This window comes from Euprymna scolopes, chromosome 22 (assembly GCF_053919585.1).
Source record: "Euprymna scolopes isolate OS-2025 chromosome 22, ASM5391958v1, whole genome shotgun sequence".
In the NCBI taxonomy this organism is placed as follows: domain Eukaryota; kingdom Metazoa; phylum Mollusca; class Cephalopoda; order Sepiida; family Sepiolidae; genus Euprymna; species Euprymna scolopes.
Window position 1 is genome coordinate 39,840,033 of NC_136503.1, and position 12,335 is coordinate 39,852,367.

Sequence of the window (12,335 nt, forward strand, 5' to 3'; positions counted from 1 at the left end):
CCAAAGCAAATTGTAACTACTGACCGGTTTCAAGGAAAAGAATGGCGCCTCAACTGATGTTTATAATTTTATTGAACACTGTGAAAACTAAAAGAGAATATTACATTTAACAAGGAATACATTTCAATATTAATTCATGAAAGAAACTGGATAAGTGACACCACACTCTATAACAGACACAACAGGAAAACAAATGAACACATATCTAAAGAAATGGCAGAAACACTAGAGGATGACCTCCAATCTGTAGTGGAATGGGGACAAAAATGGATGGTCACATTCAATGCTGCCAAGACTAAACTTGTTTCCTTCAATAACTACAAGAAACCTTCTCTACCACCAATAGCAATGGCCAAAGACTCTTTATCTGAAAGTACATCTTTTAAACTCCTCGGCCTAACGTTCACAGGAAACATGAGTTAGAAAAATTACATTGAAAGCATTGCCAGGACTGCTGCAATAAAGGTAGGTTCTCTCTACCATGCTAGAAAGCTACTAACGCCCGAAAGTATCCTGTACCTCTATAAGGCCACCATTCGCCCATGTATAGAGTATTGTTGTCATATTTGGGCTGGTACATCTGCTACTAGTCTCTCACTCCTAGACAAGGTTCAAAAGAGAGTCGCCAACCTAATAGGTCCTGAACTGTCATCTAAGCTTCAGCCTCTGTCCCATCGACGAAATGTAGCATCTCTCTACCTGTTCTACAAGTACTTTAATGGTGAATGCTCTGACGAACTGCAAGCACTTGTACTCCCTCGACGTAAATACTCCCAACAAACCCAACAAGCAGCAAAATCCCACCCCTTCACAGTTGAGATCCCTTGCTGCCCAACTCCCCACATAGTACTCCTGTAGCTTATGTTCCTGATAGTAGTCCCTACATCAAAGTGGCAATGTGCCTTGTTTAGGGTGAAAATGTAATTAAAAAAAAAAAAAAAAAAAGATTGAATGTCAATTACCATGTCTGTCCAAGGGCCAGTTGTTAAATGGTGTGGAATTGTTCTAACCGCTTTCCCTACTTCCATCGCTTTTTGACTCTCTTTTTTCTGTTGTCTCACATGTTTATATTGACCTGTTTTCTTGCAGGTGTTTAACACCGGCAGCTGTGAGGTCAACTACTTGACGTATTCACCTCTGGCGACGTCAGTTTGGACAGATCTGTACTCATCGGCCGGTTACTTTACCGTACCCACTGTCTGCACATGCATGTGCATGTGCACACAGTCTCAACACGTGACATTTGAACTGTTGTTGTATCAATTGTTATTCCAGTTGTAACCCCATGTCTGCGAGATATGGATGTTAAATACAATTAAAAAATACTGATACTAAAATATGAATATTAAAATATTAAATAAAAGTTCTAACTGGTTCGATTTAGTATAATGGTTAGGGTGTTTGCTAATTGTTTGGGAAATAGTATGTGATGCCCCCTTGCTAAACACTCATTATTATAAAATTGAGGATGAAGGGTAAGTGGAGTAATCCTAGAAAAGGAGTAGCTCCCTCCTCTACACCTTGGTATAGTAGCTAATAAAAACAGCCTTTAGGTTGCCCTTGACTATAGTCAATCATTGTACTTTTTACTCCAAAAGTGCTAAAAACAATTAAATAAGACAAAAATCAGCTTCTCCAAATCTGATCAGAATCAAATTAAGACAAAGGTGCTCAATATCATTTTAGATAGAACTTAATTACTTATCTATATAAATACAACAGTAGATGTATGTGTGTGTGTCTGTGTATAAATATTTAACCAATAAACTCTTAAACTACTGGTCACATAACACTGAAATTAACAAGAAATAGGGTTCATACACCAAGAGTGGTTTATAATGAGTAAAATCTTTGGATGGATGAATAACATGTACAGAATTATGTCTGTAAGTTGAAATGCAAAAATGTTCATTTCAACTTGCCGACTTATTTCTATTACTTTTGTGCATGCGCAAATTCATTCATAGCTTGAAATGGTTTAATTTTAAATCTTTCTTATTTATCGGGTGATAGCTCAAACGGTACGGAATGTGGCTGGAGCGCTAAATGTTTTGGTTTCGATTCTAGCTGATGGCACCCAAGTCAATTTTTTTTTATTTTAAATCTTTTGAAATCTGTACTATATATTAGGTACAATGTAATATTCAATAGAGAATTGACTTTGTAATAAATACAAAACTTGCATGAATTAAAATATACTTAAGCATATTTCATGACTGGGCAAGGCTGGGCACTCTTCGCTAGTCACAACATAAATATATATATATATATATATATATATATATATATATATATATATATATTACCCATATAAAATTGAGGTGACATACACAGGATTTTAAAAGTTCTGTATTGTAAGATAATATTGAGGAAGATGTGACGTGACAGTTTTAGCTACGAAAAATAACACAATGCAGTGATGTCATGTAGAATCCTGTCAGTTAAAACTTGTTCATATGTGGAGAGGAGTTAGCAAGAAATTTCCCTTTTATCCATTTACATTAGTTTTTATTTCTTTTTTTCAAACAAATTTCTTTTGTAATATTTATTAAAATCACTTTCTTTGATTTTATTTTACAGAAAAAAAGGTGACAAAAATTCAGATGAGACTTGTGATTTGTCCGTGTCAGAATTAGTAAGTACTATTACATAATTTTAACAAATATTTTTTTTTACGGAAATCAGAACTTAATGCTATCGATGGTACAAATAACCTTTTCATCTTTCACTGAATTGAAGTGGCATAGGATTTTAATGAAGAATCCACACATATGAATTGTTCCTTAATTGTTAAACTGTTAAATAAGTTGGCTCAACTGTTGAACAGTGAACGACAAGTACTATTAGCCCTCTTGACTCATTTCCCTTCAGTGACATCACATTCAATCATCAATCTAATACTTCTAAAAAGACTGTGACAATATGGTTATAGGCATAGGATATAAAGTGTAGATTTAAATATGTCCATAAATGTGTTAGCTAGAAAGAAACAAAACAAACAAAACTGTCGAAGAACCCTACGGAAGAAAGAACATAGAGAAAAAATGCAAAAGGAACACGTGGAAAATTATTAATAGATTAGCAGTTATTCTAAAAGGTATGGATGGTTCTACACTATAAACAATTCATTTGTGTGGATTTCAGATGACTTACTGCTTATGTGAACCTCATACGTTGAAATCAAAGGGAGAATCCATTATTATTATTATTATTATTATTATTATCATCATTATTATTATTATTATTAACTACCTAGGAGTATTCACACAAGCCCTCATGAAAGATTGTTCTTTTAGAACAACTTGTGGTATTCCCTGGAATCTGAGTGACAACAGGTTTTCCTAGATTTCTAGTACTCGCCACCACTTTTAGTAACCTTTGCAAAATATATTGCGTTATCGCAACAATCGCTTACCATTGATTTCTCGTTGCCAGCAACCATTGGTCTTCACTGGAATTTGGGTGATAATAAGCCTCCTCAAGGTCCCAATTTTCTTTGCACATCTCCAGCAGAATGCTTGGGTAGTGCTTCTTTTCTCTTTGACCTTCATTATTTGGTGTGGTGCCTGTTTATGGTATAGTGACAGGTTGGCGCGTTTTTTTTTTTTCATTTATACAGTTTCAGTTTTCATAATTTCATGTGATGTTACTTTTTTTGTGTGTCTTGCATCTGTATCCAGTTTGTGTGTAGTTTATGTGTGGTGTTAGTCTCCACATTTAACAGTTTTCCTTAATATTTCTGCAGTTTTCATTATTGAAATTCATTGTATTTTCTCGGCAATCCCTCTGATTACAATTTCACCCATTGTTTTTTTTTCAAAGTTTTTTGGTATCGTTCCTGGCGCTTAGTGGTGTTATTTTTACTTTCTTCATTCTCCAAATCTCTTCAGTCTCTCTGGCCAGTTCTGTGTATTTACTCTGCTTCTCATTCTCTTTGATTTTCACTCTGTGGTCTGCTGCTGCTGATTATTATTATTATTAGTAGTAATATTGATCAACCAATCTAAATGCATATGACAGAAGGATCAAAGCAGACAAAGGATGTTTCTTATTCAATAAAATTCATTTTTTGATGAGTGACTATGGGAGGATTTATTTTAGTTACCTATCCAAAAGGTGAGACACAAGTTTAGGTGTTAAACTGAAAAGTCAGTGCACTAAGATTAGTGCACTATGACCTAAAAAATATGCCCAAGCAGCCCCATCGGCATTCTCTTGGTAGAGGCACCTCAAGTAATTAGCAGTAAACTAACTTAAAGAGAAAGCAAAGCCATGAAAGGTGAACCTCTTAGGACTAGATACGATCGCATCTCTGCCCGACAGCAACAATTTGGACTGCTAAGTGAGGATATAGGCCTAACATATTTTAAATAAGTTGGTTCAGCTACTCCTCATATTCTCTAAAATATCATTAATCAAAATGGAAATATTGTTAAGATTAAATATATAATCTATGAAATTGATTGGAAATACAATTTCTTTTTTTTGTAAAGAACATGGCTCGATAATTACCATAAGTAACTGACCAAACAGGAATAAGTATGCACCTTGTTTAACAAAAGCTATTAAGCATTTGTATGTGACCAATTTTGATTGTGTCTACTTTGGAAGATGATAATTTTTTTTATTGTTGTATGGTTTATATTCTATTGAATGTAGCTTTTGAAATTCACTTGTATGTATATTTTTATTTTTTTTATTTTAGGGCAACAGTGAAGTGACCACTCATTCAGACCTTACGACGGATAATTCATCCGAAGTTGGAGTCAGTTTGGACAGCTATTCTCAGTATTTCAGGTAACCTATTCAAATCATGTTGTAAAAAAAAAAAATGGCGCACCTGTATAAACAGAATGTAACCGTATCTGTTCCTTCAACTTTAGCAGATCGTCATTGTATCTACTGTGCCATCTCTCATTTGGTTCATTAGCCTTTTAGTTACTCTAGGTGTACCTCTGTATTACTCTATTTTTTACGTTGAACAATGAACGAAAAGTATTCGTGTTGTATGTGGAAGGGGACAGCCCCCGGTTTTTAGTTAGAAACATAGAAATTAGGATCGAATATTATTATTGAAAGAGAATTCTTGAATCGAATGCAGTTATTAAAAATTAAAAAAATTTTTTTAATTACATTTTCACACCAAACAAGGCACATTGCCACTTTGATGTAGGGGGCTACTATCAGGGACATAAGCTACAGGGGTATTATGTGGGGAGTTGGGCAGCAAGATGTCAGTTCACGTTACACTTGAACTTCTGCATGTTAGTACAGTTGGGGAAGCAGGAACCCGGAAGGGAATTCCAAAGTCTAGCGGTTCTGGGGAAGAAATTACTGGAGTAGAAGGCTCTTTTACATCTAGTTAAAATGAATACATTTTTTTTGTTAGATACGATTCCAGGAATGCAGTTAATTATCCATTGTAGTGAGGAATGCAAATTAGAAATAACTTATACAACAAAAAAAGTGCGGTAAACAGTAAGTTGTGTTGGTTTAAATTGGGTCAGAGTCCGAGGCAGTCAGTCAGGGGTAGCAGTCCGAGGAGTCTGAGTGAGTTGGGAAGACGGACAGAAACTCTTTAGGAAGTGAAAGGGGTCAGGAAAAGTTGACAATGTAGCAACGTAGCAGACATCAAATTCCAATCACCAACTGGATGAATAAACGTCATGTATTTGTTACGTAAGCCTTTTGTCTTCGTTCGTCTTTCAAAGGTATGTATTTTTTCTTCATCGACTTGCATAAAGAACTTTGTATGAAAGCCTCCTTCCAAAGATTGACTGTATCCCTTTCTTCGATAATGCATCTCTGTCCTGTTTAAAAAACTTGCATTACACTTCTCTTCACATCTCTCAACTTCACTGTCTTTCTCTTCTATTATAAACTAGCCTGCGTGCCCACGTTTCCCGGGTGTTTGTAGGTGTGTGTTGAGCAAAAAAAAAAAAAAAAAAAAGTGGTACTGAGCAAGCAGGCTCGCACCCATACCGCGAAGGAGGAAAAGAATGTGAAAAAACCCCCCCAAAAAACGTGACGTCTTTGCTGTTGCGTCCATCGCCAAACCAGAAGTGGCGAAGGTTTAAATTAAGGCTAGTCAATCGAAAAGAGGGGATGTCTTTTGAAAATATTGGTGAAAAAGTGACCCCCTCTTTGTAGAAAAGTGCCCAGTTGAGGGTGAAGGATTTAATGTTTTTTAGCCAATTTTTTGATATTTGTTGTCCGAAGGGTCAAGCTTCAAAATTATACTGATCTCGTGAAAATCCGTCGCCTCTGTCGAAAGTTTTAGGCAGACATACATACATATATGCATGCATACATTTAAACAGACAGGTGAGATTTAGAGTATAGATGTCCTCTCATCTCTGTGTAACCTCCAACAACGAGTATTATTAGCCCTCTTGACTAATTTCCCTTCAGTGACATCACAACCTGTTCAATTATCAGTGATATGGCTTTGTAACTTAGTAATGTTATAAACATTATTAAATCAGAGTTACTTCCCATTGCTAATTGAGTGAAAGGATTGAATGAAGGTGCTTCTTTACATTGGTGAGCTTTTAAACCAATGCATTTCAGGCGAAAACATTATTACGTACATAAGTGTCATGTCAAAATTAGTATAGATGATCCAGTAGAAAAATAATCTATTATATAAATCTCACCTGTTTGTTTAAATGTATGTATGTATGTATTTATGTATGCCTAAAACTTTTGACAGAGATCGGTATTGTTTTGAAGCGTGACCTTTCGGATGACAAATATAAAAAAATTGGCTAAAAACATTAATTCCTTCACCCTGAACTGAGCACTTTTCTACAAGGAGAGGTTGCTTTTTTCGACGATATTTTCAAAAGTCATCCCCTCTTTTCAATTGATTAGCCTTAATTTAAATCTTCGGCACTTCTGGTTTGGCAATGAATGCAACGCCAATGACGTCACAATTTTTTTTCAGGTTCTTTTCCTCCTTTTCAGTGTGGGTTCAAGCTTGTTTGCCACCACCTTTTTTTTTTTTTTTGTTGAACACACACACCTCCAAACATCCGGGCAACACCAGGCACCCAGGCTAATTACAAATAAAAATATAATTTATTGAATTATTGAGTTTTATTGGTTGTTTTTAATGTGGAAGAGTTGTGCGATAAATTCAGTATGATAAACAAGGGAGATAATCCTTCACTTAAAATTTACTTGAATCAAGAGTCTGACATTTTTAACCATGATATCTAGGAACGTAATTGTGACTGATTTTTTTTTATTTTAAATATTTAAATAGCACATCATCTACTGGATCATTTTTCATAATTTTTGGAATTTATACTAATTTCGACATAACATGTAAATATGTAATAATGCTTTTTTCTTGAAATGCGCTGATTTAAAAAGATCACCACTCACACATAATGATTACTGATTCAGTGCGTAGTTGTCCTTGTTTCCTTTTTGATGCCCAAGTTTGAGCTTTAAATTTATGAACTTGTACTTTTTTTATGTTGATTCAAACTTGTACTTTATTGGATGGCGAAGCTTGCCCTTGCTTCCTGAAATTATCATTTTGTTTATCCATAATTTTCAGAGAGCTTGACATTGACGTAATGGACATTCTACTGGTCGGACCAATCACGCAGATGAACACGGAGGTCAGTTGTTAAAAAGATATTTAAAAAGATTTTTCATTACTTATATGCATTTCGCATTCTTATTAATACAGATTATATAATGCATATAATTGTAGGAATCAATGTTTTGCTGTCAACAAAATCTGATTTTTTTATGTAATCTATATTATATTTCTATTAGTCTATCTGTCTATTTGTCCATTCCATTTTTTCTTAGAAATTACTGGGCCGAAATGGCTGAAATTTTGTCTGGAACTTTGTTATGATAAGACGCAAAGAACTAAATATTATAGTATTTGTTCGATGCACAGTTGAGGGTTAATGGGGATTAGTCACCACATTTACTCAAAAAGTTGTTTCAGAACTACTGGGTCGATCTGGCTAAAATTTTGTATGGACCTTTATGATAAGGTGCAGAGAACTAAGTATTATGGTATCTGTTCAATACATAGTTATGGGTTAATTGCAACTAGTATATAAGTTCTACTTTTTCTGGTGGTGGATATGACCTTAAACTATATCCAGTGGTGAGGCCCCAGCTTGCGGACTTTGGGGAGTGTGGAGCCACCCTTTAATTACCATTGCTCCCAGGTCCACTCTGACCCGGAGTGGTAGTACCTGTTAGGGTCCCAACTATGGGTTAAATAGAAACTGATTTGAAAACAACAAATATATTCTATTAAAAGATTTTTTTTCAAAATCTTTGGATTCGGCATTAAATAACCCGAAAAGGGTTGATATGCCGTAAAACAAAAACAACCAAACAATCTACTTTTTCTTGGAAACTATCAGGCCAATCTGGCTAAAATTTTGTATAGATCTTTGTTACGATAAGGTGCAGCGAACTAAGTATTATGGTATCCGTTCAATGGACATTTAGGGATTAGGTGAGATTAGTGTTTAATGCAAAAATTAACCCAAATTTAATTATATTTAACTACCACTTTGGCATAAAGCACTCATTCTAAATCTATAATCTTTAACTTTTGCCCATTTTTAACGAAATAAAAGTCTAGGTTGAAATAATAAATAGCAAATTGAACATTTGATTATTTCACGTACTTTCTGACTCTTCAATTTCAATAACTATGTTATATTCTTGCTTATTTGTTAGAATTTTAAAAAGCAAAACTGCAGAGACAAAGCTTATCAAGTTTTACAAGAATATGCTTTTTTATGCAATTTTTGAAATAATTTGTAATAAATTTTGACCAATTGCTGCACTTGTTCTCCAAAATAGAGGCAGCTTATAATAAATGATGCCAGGTGAAACAAACATAGAAATAACACCTCATTTCATGTTGTATATATTTTTGTTTCTTTCATTCTTTTGTATCAGTGTCTCCGGGACGTGATGGTACAACCACCGCAAGTGGAATTCCTACTCAAAGATTTTAACCGAAAACTCAAGCATTCTCTGCCAACAGCAGTTACAAGAAGGTTTTGCTTTGGCAAAGTAAGTTTTTTTTTTTTTTAACCTTTTTATTCAGAATATATTTAAATCACCATACTCTCATATCTTAAAAAAATTGGTCTTTATAAAAAATTCTAAAAAGAACCCTTTATACAACGGTCCTAGATATGACCTTAAACTATATTCGATGGTGAGACCCCAGCTTGCGGGCTTTAGGGAGTATGGAGCCACCCTTTAATTGCCATTGCTCCCAGGTCCACTCTAACCCGGAGTGGTAGTACCTGTTAGGGTCCCAACTATGGGTTAAATAGAAGCCAACACAAAAAACAAAAACAAAACAAAAAAAAAACAAAAAAACAAACATACTCTATTAAAAAATGATTCTTCAAAATCACTGGATTCAGCATTAAATAACCTGAAAAAGGGTTGATATGCCGTAAAACAAAAAAAAATAACCTTTTTATTCAATCAAAATTCTTCCTTTTTTAATAATTTTGATTGCTTATTTCACATCTACAAAGACCAACTGCATTGTATTGTTAATAAACACAAAATCTGTTGGATGCAAATTTACAAATTTTGACATAACGAGCAAAGTATCTTAGACTAAGGGCTGTTGCAGCTTTGTAGCATAGCTTGAGCGATATCTTCAATCTTCACGGGTAACCCATTGTTGAATAATCCAGATCTCCGAGAATGATGTCAAAAAGGAAAGTTGGTCAGAAGCCTGGATGCAGACTTTTGGGAATGACATAAAAGAAGTCAAAATGGCTAACGTAGAATCCCCAGAGATTGTGTCAGTGAGATTAATTCACATTTCAAGACAATGCATATTGGAATGTTGATGTCATCTGAAAAAAGAGATGACAGACAACAGAGAGAGAAAGAGAGTTTGATCACAATGGCCAAGCTAAGCAACACACTTTTTGTCCACTACAAAAACACACCAACCCCACTCCGCGTGCTGTCATTAATATCAGAACTGGATACAATTACTGATTCCGATTCTGATTCTTTATAAATCTCTAACTATATAGTTGTATTTTTTCTTTGATTACTGTAAAAACACAAGTTAAATATGCAAATATTTTCCTAAACGTAAAAATATACTTGTGACGGAATATCTGTCGATTTTAGCTTCACTGGTGGTTTAAAATCAATAAATACTTATTATTTTATCATTATTACCAGCAATGGAAAATTTTGATTTAAACAAAATCAAATAAAAATGATAATTAAAAGAACTGTTTTGGCATCGGAAAATCAGTACAAATTTTTTTGATTCGAATACCCTCAAATATTCCGATTTTTCTGATTCCAATTAATCATCCCAACACAAATTAAAACTGTTATTCAGAAACCGAAAAGATTATTTTGAATAAACAAAATATTTTTATAACCAACTGCGTGTGTTTTATTATCGCCAACAAGTGTCTATATTGAGACAACGACAAGGGTTGATTTTTAGAAATTGAATAGATTGAAAAACACGTTTGATGATCGGTTGCAGCAGATATATAACATTTTATTGGCGCAAAACTATTTTTGACATTTGTGATATCGATAAATGTCAAGAACTACTTTTTGTGTTCAAACAAACGACTGATAATAAACGTTTTGTCTTTAGTCCCTGTCCCATCACCACACTGTTGCATCTCTTTGCTTGTTTTACAAGTACTTTAATAGAATCTGCTCTAACAAGCTTGTTACACTTATGCTCCCTCAGTGTAAGTATCCCTGATCAATCTGTCAAGTAGTAAGATCCCACCCCTTCACTCCCCAGATGCTGGAAAGCTCTCTACTCTAATAATTTCTTTGTTCAAACACTTGCTTCCTGTTTCCCCTTATTATACCAACATGCAGAATTTTAACTGTAATGTGAACAAACACCTTGCTGCACAACTCCCCACTTGGGATGCTCCTATAAATCTGGTCCCTAATTTACCGTAGCTTATGTTACCTTGTCAGTGTACCTTGTTTTCATTGGCTGTTTGAAGAAAAAAGTGTAGTATCTGTTTGGATACTATCATCATGAGTCGCATCTTCTACTTGATGCGGATTGCGAACACACAGGCTTATTTTTCGCCATTCCTTCCGATCCAGGGCAAGTTGGTTGATGGACGCTCAACTGTTGAGAGATGTCCAATCCAAAACATTTTCTGTCCATCTTTTCCTTGGCTTTCCTCTGCTTCTTTTGCCTTCTAACATACCATCAAAGCATAACTTTGACAGGCCAGTGGTTGATCGTTTGACATGGACAAAATTTTAAGGGTTTTGTTTTTGATTTTATCAAATAGAGGAGTTAGGGAAGTAGTTTCATGGAGGGTGGATATTAAACCTCATCTTTTTTGTCTTTGGTTAGTGAAGGAGAAATCATTCTAGACTGGAGCAATTTTTATTTTTGTCTCAATTCAGAGTCTAGGGAAACGTGTGACTTACCTAATTAGCACGTGTGCATAATTCAACGGGTCGGTCGTGGAATGAAATGAATGAAGAAGAAAGAAACAAAAATGGCTGCCTTATCTCTTTATATGCCTGCAATGTGACCACCCGATATGCAAATGAGATGCTCCTGGTTGGAGATAAAAGAGGGTTGATTTTTTAGAGGGTATTTCATTTTGAAGTTGGATTTCGAAGAAATAAGTTGAATTAGCAGAAGTACGTTGGGAGTTGAGACAAGGTGCGTTATGTGTACAGAAGTTGGAAGTTTGGACAAAAGTGTTAACCTTACCTAGGAAATTATTGGTGTGACGGGCGGAAGAAATAACACTCAAGTTATTGAATTATACAGAGTGTTCCTTTAGATTATCTATTCAGGAGTCCGATACATTCTAAGAATGAGGACTGCTGCCACATTTGTGAAGGTGCCGTTCATGATACTATTTCTTGCCTTGATGACAAGAAACAGTATCATATCAGCAGAGTTATGTGCACCTAAATTCGACACCAGACACATCCGGTATGCCAAGGGAATTTCGTACATTAAAACTGCCAGGTGAATTGCATAATAAACTTTGCTGTAATTGATGCATCATAAGAATAATGTTAACAACTGGTATTTTAGTGCTTCTATAGTAAACGACCCATAGCAATCCAAATGTTTGCATTTATGATTTATGGGACAAACTGGAAATGGCTGAAGTAGTTTACGATTTGAAAGCCGCAAAAAAAATAAAAATGTAAAAAGCATAAAACTACAGTATATGGATGCAAAAGCAGATGAGGGTATAGTTAGGAATAAAAAAACATTGCCTCCCGCCTTGGCGATCCTCACCCCCTCACGATATTTAAGTCTAATGAATTTGCACGAG

General features: G+C 34.9%; 1 protein-coding gene across 1 annotated transcript in view; it reads left to right on the forward strand.

Annotated features, from left to right (window-relative positions):
* LOC145243368 (Fanconi anemia group D2 protein-like) overlaps positions 1–12,335 on the forward strand; it is a 212,310-nt gene that overhangs the window by 130,768 nt on the left and 69,207 nt on the right. Inside the window, exons 27-30 of the mRNA XM_080106191.1 lie at positions 2,581–2,635; positions 4,706–4,797; positions 7,568–7,631; positions 8,950–9,066. Coding sequence (XP_079962317.1) covers positions 2,581–2,635; positions 4,706–4,797; positions 7,568–7,631; positions 8,950–9,066 — 328 coding nt within the window. The remainder of the gene's footprint in view (positions 1–2,580; positions 2,636–4,705; positions 4,798–7,567; positions 7,632–8,949; positions 9,067–12,335) is intronic.